The sequence below is a fragment of the Melospiza melodia genome, chromosome 8 (genome assembly GCF_035770615.1).
Source record: "Melospiza melodia melodia isolate bMelMel2 chromosome 8, bMelMel2.pri, whole genome shotgun sequence".
Taxonomy (NCBI): domain Eukaryota; kingdom Metazoa; phylum Chordata; class Aves; order Passeriformes; family Passerellidae; genus Melospiza; species Melospiza melodia.
This window is the reverse complement of record NC_086201.1, coordinates 5,925,304-5,946,974: the sequence shown is the minus strand read 5'-3', so window position 1 is coordinate 5,946,974 and position 21,671 is coordinate 5,925,304. Positions and strand designations below refer to the sequence as shown.

Below are 21,671 nucleotides of genomic sequence, written 5' to 3'. Positions count from 1 at the left end.
TTTCTGCCCATAAGAAAGGAAGAGAAGATCATTGCATGAAAACCTCAAAGTCCTGTAAGATATCTCCCTTTGCATCTTCTCTGATCTTCTGCCTTGTTTTTAAGAGATGAGAAGGAAAAAACAGATCGTCCCTTTAGATCTGTTAGCTTCAAAAGAGAAGTAAAAGGGAATGTACTGGCAGTGAGAATGGTCTGAACAGCAAACTTGAAGGAAGATGGGTGTAATTATTTTTATTATTTTTAAGAGGCAAAGCTATTGGATCTCTTCATTCACACATGAAGTTCATTTAGCATGAGCCAGGTGAAATACCACTCCTAATACTTATGGAAATCAGGGTCTTTTGTATACCCAGTTTAGAAATGCAGCCTTCTTGGACTATTTGTCTCTCCTGGAGGATTTGGGTGTCTTTTTTGGTTTTGTTTGTCTTCTTTTTTTGGTTTTTTTCTTTCTTTTTTTTTTTTTTTTCCTGATGAAGAATGGATTCCCTGACATAGGGTTTCAAAAAAACACTTTTCCCCTGCACAGTAGGAATGTTGGGGAAAAAGTAGGAAAAGCCATTCTGGATGGATAATTTACATATTATGTACATATGCATGGAACTCCCACACATCAGAGTGTGACTCTGCTCTTCCTGGGATTCCAATCTGCGTATTTAGTTTTCCCACTGGGTAAATCTCCTGAAAACTCTCAAACATTTCATTTTTCAAGGCTGTAGGAGGGAAATTTTTCACATTCTCTTTCACTTTCTCACTGCCTCTGTTACCTTTAATCTAAATACAGTGTCTTTACTGTACTTACGCTGTGCTGACCCTTGAATCTCAAGTCCAGTATCTTTATTTTTCTCTCATGATGTGGACAATATTGTATGATGGCTGAAAGATACTTAATTTAGATAACATGAATTATTTGAGTATGTGTTTTTATTAGTTTCAGTCAAAGTAATTTCAGTTGCATTATCAGTTTTAGACTGGAGATCAGTAGCCAGACTTCAGACCTCAATGCATTTAGTATTCTTATCTATTATTTTATGGTAGAAAAGTGATAGTTAGAGTGGAAAGTTTTATGCAGGACCATATATATAAAATCCACTGGTATTTCAGAAAACTTTGAGAGCACTTTCCATGAAGTGAATGTAGATTAGGATGAGTTGAAAAGCTGTTGAAGGGCCTGTGTATGTCCCAGTGGCTTTAGCTGCTGGTCCTGAACAAGGGGGCAAGAGCAGTGTGAGTTTGGAATACCAAAATGGGAAGAGCCAGAGCTGGGGAATGGGGAGCTGAGGAGGAAAGGTGGACTCAAGTCTTGAGGTGTTACCTTGGACCATCATATTTTAAATCTAATGTTGGAGCAGTTGTGAATATGTGGGTGTATTAGTGTTGTTCTGGATTTAGTATCTGTGCTTCACTGCAGAGGAAGTCAGTGCTTGCCTAATCAGCTGAGTAATTTTCCAACTTGAGTTACTAGAAATACTGTAATGTTGTGTTTGTTTTCCATTTTCTCTCTCTCTCATGTTATTTGGCATATTTGATTCTCTGTATTTACTGTCATCTCAATGCATGTATTTATAGCAGGATGGCTTAGTCTTATTTTCAAGTTGTGCAATAAATAATTCATCTTAAATATAACTTGATGATAGGCGCTACAAAGAAATTGAACTCGAGTAATTTTGGTAATTGTGGGCCACAGAAAGAGGAAAAAAATTAACATGTTTTTGTATTTTATGTTCTCAGAAAGGACCATAATTTCTATCATTAATCATCTAATGCACTTCCATTGATTTTCTTTTTAATAGAAAATGAAAATAAAAGCAATTCAAAACCTATAATAATGTTTGGGGGAAAAGGGAAAAATTGTGAAAGATTCTTTAGACTGATTGCATAATGTAGAAGCACTCAGATTGCAGCTATTCTCTGGACAAAGTAAATTTGAAACATTAAAAACTCATATTATTTTGCCTTCCTGGCCAGGCAGAATCTGAACCACTTAGAATATGAAAACGCTTGTATAAAAATAGTGCTCAGCATTAATTTATCAATCCTGTGTTCTGCATTCAGTGTGTGGGTGGGAGGAGGAATGGGCTTTACAGCAATGCACTTCTCTCTATCTCCTCATACAGTGGGCAGCTGTGGCTCACAGATGAAGAAAAATAAAACCTCAAGTCACACAGCTTGGCAAAATTGACATGTGCAGCTCAGCCCTTACAGCAGTTCAGATCCTGTATTCCAAACCAAATAATCGATCACCCACTCCATGAGTATCAAATTAAAATTGCACTCTGAGGACTTATTTTAGATGGAACAGAGATGAGTCCAGTTGAAGGCATTAAATGGTGCTGGAGGTGCCCTCCCACCATGCTGGCCCTCAGCTGCAGCTGGAACTCCTTCTGGGGCTTCATTAACCCCATGCACGTGTTACTGTGGACAGGCTGCAGAGAGAAACCAGCCTAAAGAGCAGCCACAACATGGACCTTTATCTTGAGAAGGATGTGCACAGTTTTGCATTCTGTTTGTCCCTCGTTTCTTAATTCTATCCCAAACTTCTCCCCTTTCCCATTACAATCTCTTCTCCATGCTGATGCTCTGTGCCTGACTTTTCTGCCCATTTCTTCCCTGACCCCTTTTCATGCAAATCATTTCAGTTGCTTTCCTTTATCTTTCAGTTGGTATTTACCATCTTTATTGCATCCCAAGCTCATCTCGGGCTCCCCTTGTTTGTTTATAGAGCCTGTTGGTTGGGATCTGTGTTTATTCAGTGCTTTGTTTGCATGGTGGAATTTGTCAGCCCTTTAGCACTTCTGTCAATATCATTAATAATTACAGAATGGGAAACTGGTGACCTCAGAGACAGTTTTCCTGCTGAATAACTAGTTGTCCCAGCTCTTCCTCAGTTATTTGTACGAGATTTGTGTCTGTGATGTCCTTGCTGGCATCATTTGTTCTTTTTCTCAGACTTGCTTTTAGTGGTTATCTTATGGAGTGTTCTGTAAGTCCAGACTTTGGACACACTTCATGGCAGGGAGTACTGCCATCCAAAAGGGCTGCCACAAAGGGCATCCAAAAGGGATGGAGTTAAGTGTATTGTTTATTTTCTTATAGAATCAGGACTTTAAACTTCAACCTGTGTCTCAGCTGAGCCTTGTCTTATGTCTTCTACTCTGTCTGATTCTGGCCTGCTATAATTAGGGGTTGCATTAACATACCAATAATAGTGTAAATGTTCCACCTGGGATTCTGAAGAAACTTGTTCTAAGTATGAAGGAGTATCAGTATAGAAAATAAATGAGGTCATCACGAGTTATGGGAGTATACTTATAGTAAGCATGCCTAGACCCTTATGGTATTCTATTCTTTGGTTTTCTAATATATTATCTCAACTTCTTTTTCACTTCCCAGTAGTGATATGTGTAAGCAATGATGTGTTCTCTCATTACATTGAGGGATACCAAGAATAATTATGCAACAGAAATGAGGGTTTTTCTGAACAAGAGAGTAAAGAGCGATATTAAAATAATAGCTTTGACTTTACATGCTGGCTTTGATTTTTCAACAGTTCTTAGAATTTGAAGACAGGGAAGATTATGACCTTATTTTGCCTACACCTCTTGGCATTAAAGCTCTTGTCTAGCCTCATAGCTCATCCTATTGTTCCTGTACTAATTCCAGTCATTTCATTTGCCCTACTGCATAACTTTAGTTTTAGTGTTTGGCCTGAGTGTACCTTCCTGGAATTATCAGTCATGGTTTTCAGATGTCCTAATGACATTTAATTCCAGAGTTTTGAAAACACAAATTTACTCTTCTCAAATTGAAAGTGCCATGGTACAATATAATTTTACTGGTTCATAGTTGATACTCTCAGTCTTTAGCTTTTTACCCTTTGGAATCTGTTGGAATGCATTTTTAAAGGAGAATTGATTGTAACTTAGGTAAATGAACATGATTACAGAGGCTGTCTGTAATTGGATTTTTACTTAAGAGGAATTAAATTTATGTTATGTTTCCTTATTGGAGGCAGTGCTGTGCCTGTACTCTTTCATTCTCAATACAATTCCTTTTTTTAGGATCATCTTCAATGCTCTTATGCCAGGCATGATCACCTGAGAGCACCTGAGTCCCCTCAGTTTGATGCTGACACCCTGCTTTGGTGATGCTGTAACATCATCCAAGGATGCCTTCAGTGCCTCTGCAATCTGACAGTGTGCAAACATTTGATTTCACCATCTAAAAGTTTATAGGAGAAGTGTCTGTTATTTACTTTCAGTTTAGGAGAAATGTAGTTACAGAATGTAGCTCCCATATGCTTGTGTGTGCCATATGCTGAGATGCTGGCACGCAGACACACTCTTGTGGGTGGGAATGCACAGCCAGAAGACAGAGACTGTCACACTGCATATCCCCTTAGCAGTCCTTGCTCAGTCTCCTGGCAGGGCCCTGTAGCAGCAGAAAGGGAAATTTGCTCCCCAAGCTCTACATTTAACACTTGACTTAAGCCTTGAAGCAAAGCATGCAGCTGTTTTCATTGCTCATATTTATTGCTTTGTTGTGTTGGCACCTTCATAGGTGCATCCACACAGTCTGCTAAACAATTCCAGCCCTTCCCTGAATAAAAGTTATTTTCTTTCAGTCTCTTAAACCTGGCTACCTTTCATTTTAATTCATGAACTCATGGTTATTATTACAAGAGAAAGTGTTTTGGTTTTTATTTTTTTTTGTGACAGCAGTTCTTTTTATATCAGTGGAAGAATTGCATTAAAATGCCATGCCATAGTGTGGCCCCAAGTGTTTAATTCCAGTTGGTGGGGTTGACTGGTGGTAATAAAAAAGAATAGTAGGAGTTCAAGAGGAAATCCTGCATTTCCTCTCTTGGTGGGAATGAATATTATAATTTGAAAGCCTTTATCTGGTAGTGTCCGATTATTAGCAGTTTTTGTCATATGTTTGTGTCCATTTTAAATGCTTTAGAGATGGTAGAAATCACACATTATGCCTAGGAGGGATTTGTTACTGTGATTTTTTTTCCTCAGTGCATAGGACTGCAAATGGACTGCATTTGCTCTCTGGGGGTATCCTGCTTGAAAAAACAAAAGAAATGTTGACATAACAGAAATAGCTTTGCGGTATGAGTTTATTTAAAACCATTGTGACAGAACTGAGGATTAAGGGGAAATATTTTTTATGCAGGATAAACCACATATGAGCCAAACCAATCAGTAGTTTGAAACCACTGAGGATAAATAATTTTATTTTCCTGAAGGTTCACTGAAAACAAATTTCTCTCATTCTCTTTCCAGAACTGCCTGTATATGAAAATATTTTTCTCTTAGAAGTTAAAGCTAAGTAAACTGGGAAGTTTGCAAGAAGCAAAAATGAGGGGATTGGTTTCTGATGGAGCCACTGGAGTTGGGTTCATTTTCTCTGCTGCTTTCTGCCTGCCCCTTCCCCATCTGTTAAAATGCCCTAATGGGCTTTTGCTTTAACATTTTGTTTATTTTAACAATTCATGCAGCTCACCTCAAGCCAGGTTTTAAGCATGTAGCAAGAGTCACGGGAGATCCTCCTCCTCCCCTCCTTTAGGGGTTATTTCTCTTATCAGAGTACACATTAGACATTATTTTCAGCCCCTTCTTGTCTCCATGTTTATACATACCTAATTCACTATATTATTTGTTACTTTAACTTTCCTCTCTCATCTTTCCATTGTCAATTTCTTTAAGCTCCATAATCTCTGTCAAATATTTTCCCTGATTTCATATGTCCTTATATATATATATAGTTCTATTTTGGCATCCAAATAGGCTCAGTGAACTTGGTGAATTATTTGAATACTTAAAATTGTGGCCGTTTGTGCAGAAGTTGGGGCGGTTAGACAATAACTGATCACAGCAGTGGGGTGTCTGGTTTAACATCGATACCTAGAACTTCTATTACTTGTCCTGACATCATTAACAGTGTCAGGAATGAGCTGTGCTTTTCTGGCAGCTCCTGCTGAGCATGGCTGTGGGGTGGTTTGCTCTGGAATCACAATTCTGCTGTGTGGGGCTGGCAGTGGAGGACGATGTTCACGTCCCTGCCAGCCGCCGTCGCGATGCTGAGGAGATGCTCTGCATCCCCTTGGCCACACCTCACGTGGTCACAGCTGTGTGGCCAAGCCTGGGGTGTCCTTGCTGAAGGTAATGAGGCTACACAGACCTTGGCCACCAGAGTCTCTCACCTGTTTAACCTTCCTGAAGAGGGCAATTAGGCCGTGTCCTGCACAGAGCTGTGACCTCTGTCCTGTAATGAGGAGGGGAGGGCTCCAGGCTCACAGCTGGAGCTGGGAGCTGGGAAGGGTCACAGCATTGGAAGTGAAAGGCAAGGATCAGCAATTTAGAGGTGGTCATTAATATGCTGATTTGCTGTCACTTGGGTCTAAAGAGACATTTAACAATTGCTTGCCTTTTGCATGCTCTTCAAAATGCTGATTTTTTTCCATAGAATCTAATTACATTTTAATAAGATGTTTTCGTATTTCCAGGTGATTGCTAACCCATTCCTTTCTCCCATACAGTGCTATAGTTAAAACCCAAAAATCATGTGTATTCATTGCAGAATTACACCCCAGTAAATCCTTTAACTGTAAGAAAACAGAGTTGTTTTTACCTTTCTTTTCATGCAGTCTTACTCACATTAAATGCTGGCAACAAGGAAAATATATGCAGCCTCAGAAACCTGAATTATTTAGCAATTGTCATAAAATAATATCACAGGTTGTTAAAGTTAAATAATAAAATCTGTATGAAATAACTTCATCCTTAGTAGTTTTATGATGCAATGTGTGGACTTGCCCAGAATCAGAGAGCCCAACATGACTAAAATCTCATGGCCAAATTCAGTTCATTACTCTGTCCCTGAGTTTATTACCTTAATCAAGTCATGACCTGCCTTTGCTTTGTTTAACCTGCACTGGAGGATATAAATAGCCTATAATCTTGGAGGTTTTAAGAGAATTAATTATTATTAATGAAATGAAAGACTCCATGATGTGCAGGCTATTTTTATTTTTTTATTTATTATAATTACTTACTATTAATTCACTGAATGTAGCAAGTTTTATCCTAGGTTTCCTGTGACTCAGATTCATACATTGAATACTTTTGTTCTCTATCGTGGCTATAGAGTACCAATATCCACTGTGAAAAATTAATTATTACTTCTAAAAAAGGACAGCAGACAAAGTGGGAGAGTATAAGAGGTATCACAATATTTAGGGAGCTCAATGTGGGGGGGACAGATCTGGTACTTACACCTTGCTGAAGGAAGCATTTAGCTGTGGCATCTACTGAGTCACTCCTTTCATCTGAAATATGGAAAAATGATGGTTTTGGAAAAAGAAGCTTTCTTTTATAGTTTTTAGGGGCTTTTTTTTTTTACCACAGTTTCAATTCCATGAGTAGCAAGTGCATCACAGCTTGTGAATCCTGGCCTCGACCAAATATGTTTTCTGGCTCATGGCCACAGTGTTACCTATTTTCTTGCTTGATTGTACAACGTATCATTGGTTACAGTGTTCCCACAACCTTTAAAATGACTGCTCCTTGAGAATATTGAGTTTATATCATCATTTAGATAACACACTGGTCAAACAAGAACGTGTCTTTATGGTTTAGTGAAGCTTCACTCACTGAGTGACACACGAACAATGCCCTAAAACCAAATCAGCTTTATCCTGTTAATCCAGGGGAGAGAGTCTCACACAGAACACCAGGACTGACTGCCCAGAGTGTAATGCAGTAAATATATATATGAGAACAAAAGGCTTTCTGTGTTTTCTGTGCCCTTGCTTGCAGCTGTGACGTGCCTGTCGGAGCAGGGTGGCTCTGCTGCCGTCGGGGACTGCGTGCGGTGGGCAGGAGCCATGCCAGCCCTGGTCCAGGAGTGCCACGTTCCCTGCAAGGATGACTGCACTTTCACCCCCTGGTCTAAATTCACAGCCTGCTCCTCTGACTGTGACACAGCCAGGAGCAGGAGGCGCTCGCTCACAGGTATAATCTTTTACAATATTTGTCTGATTGGGAATAATGCCTCTGCAGTGTTGGAGTGGTGGGAAAATCCAGAGCATCCTTCATTGCTTTTTCATCTGGCACTGATCACTGCCAGCCTTATACACATTCCAGTACAAGAGAAGTGCAGAAAAGGTATAAAGGTTTTAAATGTAAACCAAATTAAACAGGGACCAGGCTTTGTGCAAGTTTATCTGACCTATTAATCTGGGAAGCATGCAGAAAATACATACACAGGAGTACAAATCAGTGTGATTTTCTGGAGGAAGTTTAAAATTGGGAGTTTTGTGCTCAGCGGTATGCCCCAGTTCAACAGGGCAAATTAATACCATGAATAAAGAAAACCCAGTACCATTAGAGCAGCTTTGTTTGATCTTTTACATGTGTTCATTAAACTCACCAGTTCAAACCATTTGATGGATCGGTCTTCCATGCTTGCTGTTGAGGTTTGTTATTATGTTATTTGAATGCTGACCAAACTGAAAAGCTTTAAAACTCCTTAATATGAATAGTTTGGAACTGCATGTTTTGCTGGGAGTTGTCTTCCCCCACGTGCATAGTTAAGTAAAAATGAATTATACTGTGCTTACATGGTTTACAAGAAATTTGCTGTTATTGTTCTTCTCAACAGTCTCATCTTTTCATGTTTCTGTGTTGTGTTTGAGAGCTAATACGTACCTGGCTTGAGTTGCTCCTTTAATAGGGATGAAACTTCAAAGATTTTGACTGTGGAGTAGAGTGCTAAAATTGCTGTAAGAATATCTGCTGAGATAAAAGCTGGGACCTGGAGGGCAGCAAAACGTGGTGGCCACCACTGCTCCTTCCTCCAAGACTCACTTGTCCTTGGCTGCATGGCTGTCTTCTTACTCCATTTGTTACTGCTGGAATGTTCTGTATGTTTTACTAAATAACAATTACAGTACACATTTATACTGGTTTCAAGCTGCCATTTGTCAGTGTGGCTCATTAAAGGATAAAGATTTCTTTTTCACTAAAACTCTCCAGTATTATACAATGCTCTGTAGTTTCTGGCAAAGAACATATTCTAAAGTGTTCTCTACACCAGTGCCTGTAGGTTTATAGTAGGAGAAATGCTTGATCCCTAGCAAAATAATAGGTGCCTGGTCTTACAAAAAATATGTAAAAAATAATTAATAATTACTTACAGGTAGTTCTAAATCTGATTTTTCTTGATGAGCATTGTGCAAGTTACAAAACAGTACAGCCCTATCTATCCCCTTTCTTACTCTTTTCTACATCAGATGGAGATCTGTTCAATTAAGTGGACCAAAAGTGATTTCTAATGCCCAGGTTCTGTTGGTTTGTCTCCTCACCTGCACTGCATTTGTGACCAAGCACCAGCAGTCTCCCCATCCGACCTTGCTGGGTTCCATTTTTCCTGCCAGGATGGAGCTCGTGGTCTCAGCCTGTGGCCAGTGAAGGTGTCCTGAAAAGCAAGTGGTGAACATGCAGTGAATGTCCCAGGTGGGGATGTGACAGTGCCCCAGAGAGGAGAAGGGGACACCCAAATCAGACACTGGCTTTGGTTTGGCCCCCTCTCAAAAGGGGAACTCAGTGAGACAGGTGCCAACTTGTATTTGCATAAATGCTTCTTGAAAAATAGACACAAGTCTTGAAAAAAATCTCATCTGCAGGAACTCAAAGATTAAGGAAAATGCTATTTTCAAAAGTATTTTGTGATGTTAAGAGACCTTGATCCATTTGCATTTCACCTCTCTGTAAGTGTGCATGAATTGTACCTCTTGTTCATCAACTGCGTGTGTCTATTCTCAAGTGAATGCTTTGGCTTCATTATAAGAGTTCATTGCTAATGTCATTTAATGGAAATCTTCTAATTGTTTGCTGAATATTTGCGTGCTCTCCACTCAATTTTTAATAGTATAATTCATTTTACTTTGTAATTCATCATTGACTCTACATACGAAACTAGTCATTACTTAAGTGAAGGACTTATTACAGAACATATCAAAATTCAAAGACATTATAATGGAAACACCATTTTTAGGTGAGTCTTCAGTTAATTAATACAGTCAGTTAATTCTCTGCATTGTGGATACAAAGCACTTTCTGTATTTTTAATGTTTTCTATAATTTTATTTACAGTATGTACTACCTGATAATATTTAATATATAATGTTTCTTAGTATTCAGAAATGTAATTAAAAAAGGAAATTGTATTTAATTGATGGGTTTATGTCCTCAAAAAATTTTGGAGATGGTATTTTTAGCAGTGATCTTTAAAGCAGTCTGTAAAGATGATAAAAATATCACTACCACTAATTCTAAAAATATTTCTATGGGAAGAGTATGGGATCAATGTCACTTTTCCTCTTAAAATAGGGCTTTCATAGCAGCTTCATTTAGGGGGAAGATTCCAACAAAACAGATGGCAGGGCAAGTTGTTAAAAAAAACAGTCACATAAGTATGAGGTTATTAACATCCTTACCTCAGTGTGTTGTGCTTCGTGTCATGGTGGCAAAACATGGGCAAATCCCAAATTCCCATGTTTACTAACACAATGCAGAGCACACAACTGAACATAGTTTGTTGCTCCTCATGGCTTCTCAAACAGAAAAGGCTGGAAATGCCATTAGAGAGCTCTCAATCTAGTTAAAGTCTCTTAAAAGACTTTCCTTAAAGTATGGAGAGTTGTACCTGCATTTCCTCATAAATATATTCTTAAAATGTAAACACAGATTTATCTACCAAACTATAAAGATGCTGATTGATTTTTTTTTTTGGCATGATTTTGTGCTGGCAAATTCTACATTCCCCAGAACTCTGAAAATACCATTTTGAAAGAGCTGGGGCTTGAAGGATGGTGATATTAAGGGTCTACAGTCAGGGGCCTTTCCTTGGCAGGTACATATTTGTATGGAAACAGGCATTGATGAGACCCAGCGTGTCTGGGGTGAAATGGCTCTTGGTTCCAGGCTGGAAAGGGGATTGTTGAGTTACATAACTTTTCTTTTGGTTTTAGTATCTTATTTGTGTGCTATGAAGAGAAAACATTTATTCTGGCATCAAAGCTTTAAAACCTTCTGCAAAACTGTTTTTAGTGCATCCAAGATTCCCAAGGAATATTTTGAGGATGGCATGCAGATACAGTTTGTTGCTGAAGCCAAATGCAAAGACATTCCTGAGCTCAGCCAGCATCAAGATTGTTCCACGGCATGCTGGCTGACCTGTGCCAAGAAAAGCATTGATTTTTATCTTTGGAGGCTGTGTACAGACATTTGTTCCCTTCAGCAGTTGTAGGGATGCAGAGAGCTTGAACTGTCTGTTTTGCATTATTTCTTCTTGTACTGGGGACCGACCCCTTCTCATGCCTCGAAGTCCTGCAGGACAAGGGCATGGAGAGTGCAATTGCAGAGAGCTGTACTGTGGGTTTATTTGGATGCTGCTGCTTTCTAAAACTTCTGAAAGAGCTTTCTTTTAAAACCTGCTGAAGGAACAGAGCAAAGGAAAACATGAAAGCAAACATAACCATTGAAATGCTTTCCAGCCCTAATAATTTACTGAGGATTATCTTTTTCTGTTTTCTTCAAAGCATGGTTTGTGTGCACAGCTCATCTTTAACTAATTTGTAAAGAAATCTCAAAGAAGTTGTAGCTAATTTAGGGTCCTCCGGAAGTTGTCCTGGCAACCATTGATTGCGAACAAATAGAAAACAATCAATTTATTTCCATCAGATAATTAGGGGAAAATGATATTATATGAAATTACAAAGCAGTTTCTGGGCAGACCATTTCTAGAGTGAGACTTTATATTTTACTCCTTCATCTACCCATCAGAACAGTATTTCCAAGTTCTCTGGTTGCCCCTGGAGATAAGTACGTTGTCCTTGCATGCCAGAGCACTGGCAGCAGCTAATAGATGCCTCAGAAACATCCCTGAATATTAACATTCAGATTGTCTTGGTTCTAATGTGTTGAATTCATGCAAGTATAAATACTATGACGTGTTGTTATCAAGAGCAGCAGATGTTGAGCTAACGTGCCGATTCCTGTGGTCGGAACAGGGCGAAGCAGAAAGCGCGACAAATGCCAGAACACGGAACTTTATCCTCAAGTTGAGACGGAGCCGTGCCCCTGCGAGGCGTTCACCTCCCAGCCCCATGGGAATTGGTCTGACTGCATTATCAGAGGGGGTCCAGCCGAGCCGCAGCTGGGGATGGCGGCCCAGGCAGCGGCCAGGGAGTGTGGCCAGGGCGTGCGGCTGCGAGCCATCGCCTGCTACGACAGGAGCGGCAGACTGGTGGAGCCATCTCTCTGTAGCACTTCGGGTAAGGAGTGTAGAACAGCACACAACACCTGTGAATAGCACTCTGTGGCTCACTGGGGAGCTTATCTGAGGTGTGTGCTTGCTGGAATAGCTCTCACAAGTTTGTCCTGGGTGTGGAACACAGTTCTTCAAATATCTACTTATTGCTCTTTAATACTGAGGTTTTCCTCAGTGTAAGGGTCTGCTGGCATTTCTGCTATGAAAATGAAGCATGAGAAGTCTCAGGTTGGCTATAGTGCCAGAATACCAGAGACATTTCCCTAAAAATCCCATAAAAGTAAAAGGTTTGGAGGAGGTGTATTTATTTCAGTCAGCATTTTGTTAGAAGATGTCTCCTACTTTTGCTTTTACTTGTTTAGAAATTTTTATTTCCTTTCACTAAGTTTGGAGGTTTGCATGGTTGTTTTCAATGAAGGAATTTACAATTTTCTAGAGACAATTATATTTAATTACAAAATGCCTGTGATGTCACCTGCTGTCCCTCATGCCAGGCACACATGGTTTCAGCAACCAATGGTGTCCTCCCACCGTTATGTGCCCATGTTAAGCTCAAATTCACAGAGTGTATTTTCATAAATTCTTAGAGTAGATTCTCATGTCCCTGCTTCCTGGGATACTTACATTTCTTGTATAATCAAATAACCTATATCAAAAAGAGAACAGAATTAAAATCAAGGAGAGCAGGGTGTGTCGTTCCATTTGGGTGTTTTTTCCCATTTTCCATGATATGCAGTTCAGTGAATGGTTTAAGTTGGAAGTGACCTTAAATATCATCTCATTTCAGCTCCTTTCCACTGTCCCAGGTTGCTCCAAGCCCTGTCCAACCTGGCCTTGAACACTTCCAGGGATGGGTCAGTCACAGCTTCTCTGGGCAACCTGTGCTAGAGCTTCACCACAGTTAAAAATTTCTTCCTGGTATCAAATCTAACCCTGTTACCTGTGCATTTGAAGCCATTTTTCCTTGTCCTATCACTTATCACAGACATAAGCCTTTATTATAGGAGTGAAATCTCCATCTGGGCTGCCCCCAAACCACTGCTGCTCTCTGACTTCCAGCCAAAAGCTTTGGGTCAGCTTGGAGCAGGATGTAGCAGTTTGGAATTCTGCTGATGAGCTGTATGATGGGATGGGGAGAAATGATGTCTCAGGAGGAGATTGTCATACAGTGGGCACCACAAATGTTCCTGAGGGTATGAGGGAGCAGAGAAATCAGCTCTCTGGAGGGTCTTCATGATGGGGATCAGCAGCCTGAGCCACATGTAATAAAAGGAGAAAAACCCTCCACCTTAATGAAGTGATTCAGTCCTGGAGTGAATTCCTCTTGCAGCTGTTGATGGCTGTTCCAGCTGGCTGCACAGGTTCATAAAGCAGCTTTCCATGGTTTGTGTTTCAACAATGTGCTCTTGTACCAACTGATTGTGCCTCTGTGGCCCATGAAGGAGGAGTAGTGTACCTTTCCCCCACATTACCTTTTCTCCTGCAAAAAGGGAGCTGCTGGGTTTTGAAGGTGGGTTTGCCTGTGGCATGGCTTGCTCTTTTGAAACACTCAGGGTTTTTATCACTGTTAAAAAGGGGAGGTTGTCTATGCGTGGGGCTTTTCTAAATAACCTTGAAGCCTGTTTTCTGTCAGTGATATTTATGTGGCATTTTTAATGGTCTGGCTTCTCTTAGGGAGGTAGTAGGGAGTGGTAGCTCCAGGGGAATATTGTTCACTTTGTTGTCTTCAGGTTTTTATGTGAGCAAAAATGATTGTGGCACTGCCTTGGCACAGGGCCCACGTCAGAGGCAGAGGGGTGGTCAGTGACTTTGGGCATAGACTGACTAAAAATGGGCAGAAGCTCCACAGGCTGCACTTCTATCACCTGGGACCTGCCTTCCAAGGTTACACAAAGACAAGTCTGATATTTATGGTCTCTAGAGCTGGGAACTTTCAAAATGCACTTCTGAACACCTTATTGAATTAGTGATAGAAACAAATCATTATCCAATTAATAATTAGCAGAATGCTTTTCGATCATAATGGAGAAGAGCAATTTACAGAAGCATGAAGAATTGCTAAGCCCTCAGAAATTATTCATGACAGTGTTTTTTTAAAGCAGCTCAGTTTGTCTTGCTCACCATTAGTATCAGGTGACCTTTTAACATTTGCTGGCTGGCCATGATTATGGCTAATTAATCCATTGTCTTATATATGGAATGCCAATCACGGTGGTGTCTGGGCATTGTTCTTGCTTTATGAGATGGGGATAAGCAGCTTCCTCTTTTACTCCTTTCAGGTCTTCTGACTTCTCTTTGTTTCCTGCTCGTTTCCTTCTGCAGGACAGTGCTTTTCCTTCCTTTCCCTTGAACCAGAACAGAAGTGAGAAGTTGTAAGACTTAGACCTCAGCTTTTTGATGGGTCCTTTTGAAGAACTACAGAATGTAGAAAGAGAAATGTAGGGATGTAAATTGGCCCTCAAGAGTAGAAACAAATTTGTCCCAGGTTTGGTAATGTCCTGAGTACGTGGTGTAGGACAATAAAAATGGTGTAGAACAGAATAGATTGTAGCTTTTGTGGAGAGCAAACTCTGGGCTTGTGCCTCCTTGCTGCTGTGATTTTCATTTTCCCTGACTGAAACCTTGTGAACTTAAACTTGAGGAAGGTTTATTTCACTTGGTCAATGTGACCTATTATGTGAGAGTATCAAAGTTGTCAAGTGAATGTACAGTTCACTTGAGTCTGGTGTGGAAATAAACTGCTCAGAAGGGTTTTGGTTCTGGGGCCCTGCTCTGACGCTGACTTTTTGCAATAATTCTGCTTTTGTAGCTTGGAGAGTGAGGGGGGAGCCTAAACAAAAACCCAATTAAGTTTGTTCATCTGTGTTTCCTACAAGTTCAGACTCCAACTGTCCTAAGCCTATTATCTACAAATATATTAACCCTTTAAGCATACCTTCCCAACTGGAAATGCACAGTTTCTCCCCATTGGTGTAGTTACTGCAAGCAGATTATCCCAAGGTGCAGAAAGAGTGAAGACAGAGGCATTCCAGCTGTTCCTTTTTGGAAATGCTCTATCTACCTGCCTGAGGTCTGCAGTTTGTTCTGTCCCAGGACCTGAAGCCCAGGCTGGAGGGAGGGACCTCTGCCCTGAGCCACCAGAGCTGAGCAAGAGCCTGGTGTCAACACTTTGGGTCAGCTGTAGTGGGCACACTGATCACCACTGACTGATTTACCCATCCTCACTGCCATTTAATTGTGTGATAGCTCATGGTCATTAGATATTACAAGCTTAAAAATACTAATCACAGACTTTTCTGGATTTTATTTCCTTCTATATCAAATCTTTTCTGCAGGGAAAAAGAGTACACTTTTTTTTTTTTTTTTCCCATGGCTGGCTTTTGTGATAAACTGCTCTATTTTGGTGGCGTCACCTTTTTCCTTGATCACCTGTTCAATAAGCTTGAGAAATGAGTGATCTGCATTTTCCAGTTGAGCTAGTGATTTTCTCCCAGGTTTGGTTCACCCTTGTTTTTCTTCCTTTAATTTGGAAATGCACCTATGAAATCATGGATAGAGGTAACAACCTCTAAATACATTACAAAATTATAATTGGTGGTTTGCCTCCATTTTCCTTCCCATCAGAAATATTGAGTTGAACTCACTGCTAGTCCAGAGGGTCTTCATTTTCTAACTGTGTCTGGAGCATCCTCCTTGGCCATGAAATTGTCCTTTTAATTGCAGTTCATCCGCTTCTCAATCTGTCATCTGAGCTGCTCATACTATTTTTGAATTTCCATCTCCTTTGTTTTGAACAATTTCCCATCGTCCCTTTCCTTCTCTCTTGTGTGCGATGCCAACAGGGTTTTTTTAATCTTAGAGGAACACAGGGTGCCTCATCTGTTCCAAAATCAAAGCTGGAGATTTCTGTGCACTTGCATGGAGGTTCTGCTTTTGATCCGACGAGCAATTTATGGAAAGCAGGAGTTTATGAACAGTGCTTATCCTATTCAAATTCTGCTGTGCTCACAACAACAGGAACCTGGAAGAAAAAGGCACCACAGACAAATAGATCCTGGTTTTAAATCACAGAGTGCTTAGCTGTGACCTGCACTCACCTTAAAAAGCTTTAATTATCTCTGAATTTATGAAGGGCACAGCAGGGATGCTCAGACACCTCCTTACTCTAACCAGTGCAGTCTCCTGTGAGCTCCAGCTTCTGGTGGACTAACCCATCCTAAAATAAAAAGGCTGGGATTGACTTCCCCCATTTTAAGAGAAAATGAGCTGTTTTCAGGTAGTTTTAAATTCTTAGATTTTAATAAGCATTCTGCAGTTTTTTATTTGCGTAGCTCAAAAGCCATAAGCAGAGCCTAATAGGTTAAAGGAATATGAGTCAGATCTGTCCTGATCTGAAAGCAAACTTGCTCTTTCTACAAGGTTTGGGGGGAAAAATTTAAATAAAAAGGTTGAAAATGCAACACTGAATAGGTGCTTGTTTATTTTTGGAAGTGTATCAGTTTTAGTAATTACTGTGGTACACATTTTTGCACATCCAGTAAATTTTATTTTAAGGAGTGAAAATGTAGAAATCCCTGATTTTGAAAACCTTCAGAAATACAAGCTTTTCTGAACAGACATTTCTCTGTGTTTTTGAAAATATTCCAAAGTTTAATTTCGTTCTTAGTCTGAGTGACATTTTATATTGAAATTTCAGTTTTTAGTGCGACCTGTTGATTTCAGAACCCAGCTAGGCTCACTGTAATCACTTCCCAAAGATAACAAAGACATCCCTGTTTTATCAACGTTACAGCACAAATCCAAAACACAGCCCCATACCAGGAACTGTGAAGAAAATTAACTCTACTCCAGCCAAAACCGGCACAGTCTCTCTATGTCCTTTTTATTACATGACTGGATTTTATTAATGGCTGTATTGCTGCTGGAAAGCTTTTCAAAGACTGCTTGAAGAAGAAACTTCAGCTAAAAATTGACGTTATTTTCTGTCTATCCCACCCTCTGACGTGGGAATTAAGGCTGGATCACCGGACTGTCCTGCCCTCAAGTCCCCACTTCAGGACTCTCTGAAGCCACTGCCACCTTTGACTGTTGTCTGCTCTCTCACAGCTAAATAGCTTCTAAATTTAGCTCTGAAATCGTGGCTGGGTTCTGCTCTGGACTCTCTCTGACATTCCTACATGTCTCCTTGGGTGTGTGGTGACACTTTTAATTACAGCTCTGGCTGCCAGGGGAGCTGTAACACAGACACAGAGCCTGGGAAGGACCTGGCCTCCACTTCTTGTTTGACTATAGGATTTTTACATATTGCTCCCAAAACAGTGCTCAAAGAATGATGATTTATTCCTTATCTTTTCCTTTGCTGCTTTTTTTTCTTTTTTTCTTTTTCAAAATCTGTTCACCATGAGAAAATTTGGCCACGGTTCTTCCTGTATGGATGTTAAAAGACTTATCAAATGAAATTGGATCACAGGACAACTGTTCAGACATTGAGTTCTCTGTGTTTTTCTGGCAACAGAATCAAAGATAAACAGCCATCAAAAAAGTTATTTCTGAATGGGTCAAACTGGCTATCAAAGAAGCTTATTTAAGGCAAGGTGAGACTTCCCCTGAGGCATTAGTACACAGAAATGCACATTCTTCTAGGTCTTTATCTTCTTAGAGAAAGGAAGCATGCATCTTAAGAAAAAATATTTAGAGACTTGGCTTTTGGAGCAGCATCTTCTGTAAGTGCTGCATTTAGTCAGAGTGATGTCTGTTGTTACTCCTTGGCTCTAAATACACATCTTTATTGCTTATCTTCTTGCCCAAATTTCTTTTATGCTTTTTGCTGCATTCCATAAAATGACCCCTTTGAAGAGGTGGCAGTGCCAGACTTTGTGAAGGAATGGCTTTTTACTGTCCTCAAAGAGACTTTCTCATATTTGGCATTCACCATCAGCTGCCTCTTGCTGGACCACCTCTGCCCACCCTTGCTCATGTCCGTCACTTTTGTTTCTATTATTGGGCTCAGTTAGGAAATTTTTTGTTTTGTGGTTTTTTACAGATTGATTAAAGCTCTTCCATGGGACTTGGGAATGTTTTTAGTGTAGAAATTGTAACTCAGTGTAGAAATAGTCTGTGGGAGCTTTAGGAGAGCTGTGATAGCAGGTTAATGCACTGGGTGATCTCCTGCCCTGATTTCTGCAGCAGGCTGTGGAAAGAGAATTTCCTTGAAATGTGGCCCGTCTCTTCAGCCTTAATAACACATTTGTCACAAATACAGCCTGTTATGAGGCAAGGCTCTAATAAAATGTTACCATACAAAGATAGACTTAGAATTAACATTTTTCTCTCCCTACATGTCATTCCATTTAATATGCTATATTGGAAGTATGAAGAAATATTTAGCCTAGTCCTGTTTATGAATTACATATTCTAGTCCTAAGACCTCTGTCCTTCTGCTGCTCATGGAGAGCTTCATGATCCCTCTGAGATGTGTGGCTGCACTGGGAAGTGATGTGGGAGTTCATAGAATTCCTCTCATGTCTTATGTGGGGTTTTTTGCAACATTTTTTAACCCTTTTGCCTTTTATGCAGCTCTGATGAACAGGAATTTTAAGCAAATAAAAGGATGACAATTTTTGAGTGGAGAGTGACAAATTCCATACCTTTACTGCTCTTGGGGAGCCCTGTGGCAGCTGGACATAGTAGGTACTGTGGTGGAGTTCAGTGGGCATTAAAGGGGTTAATGCCTCACACATTCTGAAAATTTTCAGAAGCAACTTAATTAAAATTAAACCTAAACTTCAGCTCAGTCTGTTCTGAGGATTATCCTTGTGATGCTGATGAGTAGTAGAGAATTTATCCTACCTTAGTCTCTTCCTGGGCCTGAAATACACTTTAATAGCTCTCTGTCCTCCAAGGTTTGCAAATGAGGATGGTGCAAATTAAATTACTGAGAGGCTGGTTTGCAAATCTTCAAATATCCCTCAGTGCAGACAGATATTCCCACTGTGACATCTTGGCTCTCATTTGTATTTGGTTAACATGGGGGAGTGACCACTAACAATGGTGTTGTTTAACAGGATTGCATTGCCTTCTGCTTCTGAATTCACTGAAGTCCTCCAGCACAGGAGATTGAACTACACAACCAGGGAGCTCAAAGTCACACTGCAAAATGGAAACAAAAGTCTATCAGAAATTCAGTACATCAATACTCTGTGCTGGGGCCTGCTAGTGTCACAAAAACGTCCTGTTTCCCTCTCAAGGTTTTCCATCATATAAATGAGTCACTGCTCTCCCCGTGCCTGAGCTGTGGAGAACCAGGACTGTTCCCTTCTGCAAAATTGTGTTTTTGTCAGATGTTTTTTATAGTAGAGCTTTATTCAAGGAGGTCAGATGCTTCTGCAGCAAGGTGACCTCTAATAGGTGGAGTGAAACTCCTTATGCAAGCAGATGGGACCTGGCAGCAGGTACCTGGATTTTGGGTAAGCACTCATGGATCTTCCTGGTGCTGGTAATGGTTAGTGGCATCCTTAAAACAGCACCTTTATAATTAAAGTGTGCAGCTGGGCTTCTCATTTAGTGTGGATGGGAGAAGGGATTGAGGCAGAGTATTGATTTTAATTATTGATTTGGGGGATCACTGTGTCATTCACCCCCTGTGACACTGGGGAGGGGGCTGTGGAGGTCACAGCTGGCTCACAACCTTCCCCTGCCCTTCCAGTGCCTGTGTGACCTGCTCGTGAGCAGAGGCCCTTGAGTTTGTAAATTAAAGAACTAGGAATGTACATTTAAAGAAAAAAATGTTTTTCATGCTGCTGTGAGCCCTCTTGATAGTATTAATTGTGCACTGATCTAATTAGTGTTCCTTCTGCAGAGTCATCTGCTGGTTTATTTTGTCTGAAATAAGAGCAATATTGTAATGCAGAATACATGACAATTATCAGGATGCAGGGAGATGCATCTCCGTGTCCCATTTTGTCAAATGAAAGCCATAATGCTGTTGTCCAAGGCAAGTGTCTAAATGAGGCTTGTCTGTGTCTTGGGGTCACAGCTTGGCAGCAGAAATGAGGTGGCATACTGTGGTGACAGTGCCCAGTGTCATGGCTTCAGAAACTGGCAGAAAGATGCTCTCCATGGAGAGCCCCAAAGTCTGAAATTGAGTTTCTTAGTGTGCTCCAGCAGAGCCTGAAACCATTGACCCTCAGGACATCTGTGATTTACTGAGGGGGGTAGATACTTGCAGTGATATTTGGTGGCAGCTTTCTCCCAATGATGGACCCTTGGCTCTGGAAGATTCTTCCTGCCAGGTCCAAATTGCCCAAGTCTGTATTGATCTTCAGAGCACTCTGCAGTGCCCGTCTATTTTCAGAGCTGCTGTGCCATCAGGCCTCTGAGAGAAGTCAGGTGTAAGAGAAAAGGGAATCTGATGGTCTGTGGACAATTTAGGCTTTAAAAAAAGTCTTGTTTTCTTGTGTAAATATCATAATAAGAATAATACATAAACACAGTTTTGGGTTTGTTTTAAAAACATGCTAATACTATTAATTGAGTAGCCTGGAAAAAATATATGGTAAACAATCCATAATAAAATACAGTGGGCTGAGTCTTTTTCCTGAGGTATAGAGGATTCCAACACTGCTAAGGAGAAAAAACCAAAAAAGCTACTCTGTTTTATTTGAAGAAAACAGATGATTTTCACAGTGGCAGAGTGATGAGCAAAGTATACAGAAAAACACAGCTGAGCTACTCCCCTAACTGCTATTGATCCCAGTGGATGGTTTTTTATTTGAGTAAGGACTTTGTTAAGATGTCAGGGCTCCCAAACAGCCAGGCCAGCCCTTCACCATGGGAGGGCAGCCCTGGGAAAAGGGAGCATCATTCCCACAGTTGGTTTTGGACAGACTTGTGCAGTGGATTTCTGCCCTCCTCTATCACATGTTCCCTGTGAGATGGATGTACAGTGTGCAGCCCCATTTATTTGCTCTATTTATTTGCACTCAGAAGGCAGCAGACGAGGCTCCTTCTCCGGAAGAGTTCTCAGCTTGTTCTGCAATCTGTTACAAGGAAAGTGCTAATTAATGGAGATTTCCTTATTGAGTTAAAAGATTAAATATATCAACTACCAGGGCTTGTATCTAATGCCAAGTGTATGCTTGGAAGTTCTTTAAGGAAGAAAACGGTAATGCAGAATCAAAAGAAATTAGAAATCATAATGCAAAGTCAGCACCAGCCCAACTGCCTCCTCGGGATTTATAGAGTCTGTGAAATTGAGCAATAAAACCAACCTTTGGATGAATTTCAATAACAATAATGTTGAGTTAAACTTACCAGCCTTCTTTACAAGTCCTC

General features: G+C 40.4%; 1 protein-coding gene across 4 annotated transcripts in view; it reads left to right on the top strand.

The window, feature by feature from the left end:
- The window catches only part of THSD7B (thrombospondin type 1 domain containing 7B), a 299,473-nt gene that overhangs the window by 194,554 nt on the left and 83,248 nt on the right, over positions 1 to 21,671 (top strand). For all 4 annotated transcript variants that reach the window (XM_063161589.1, XM_063161588.1, XM_063161586.1 and 1 more), the window contains 2 exons: positions 7,823 to 8,017; positions 12,079 to 12,342. In XM_063161589.1, coding sequence (XP_063017659.1) covers positions 7,823 to 8,017; positions 12,079 to 12,342 — 459 coding nt within the window. The remainder of the gene's footprint in view (positions 1 to 7,822; positions 8,018 to 12,078; positions 12,343 to 21,671) is intronic.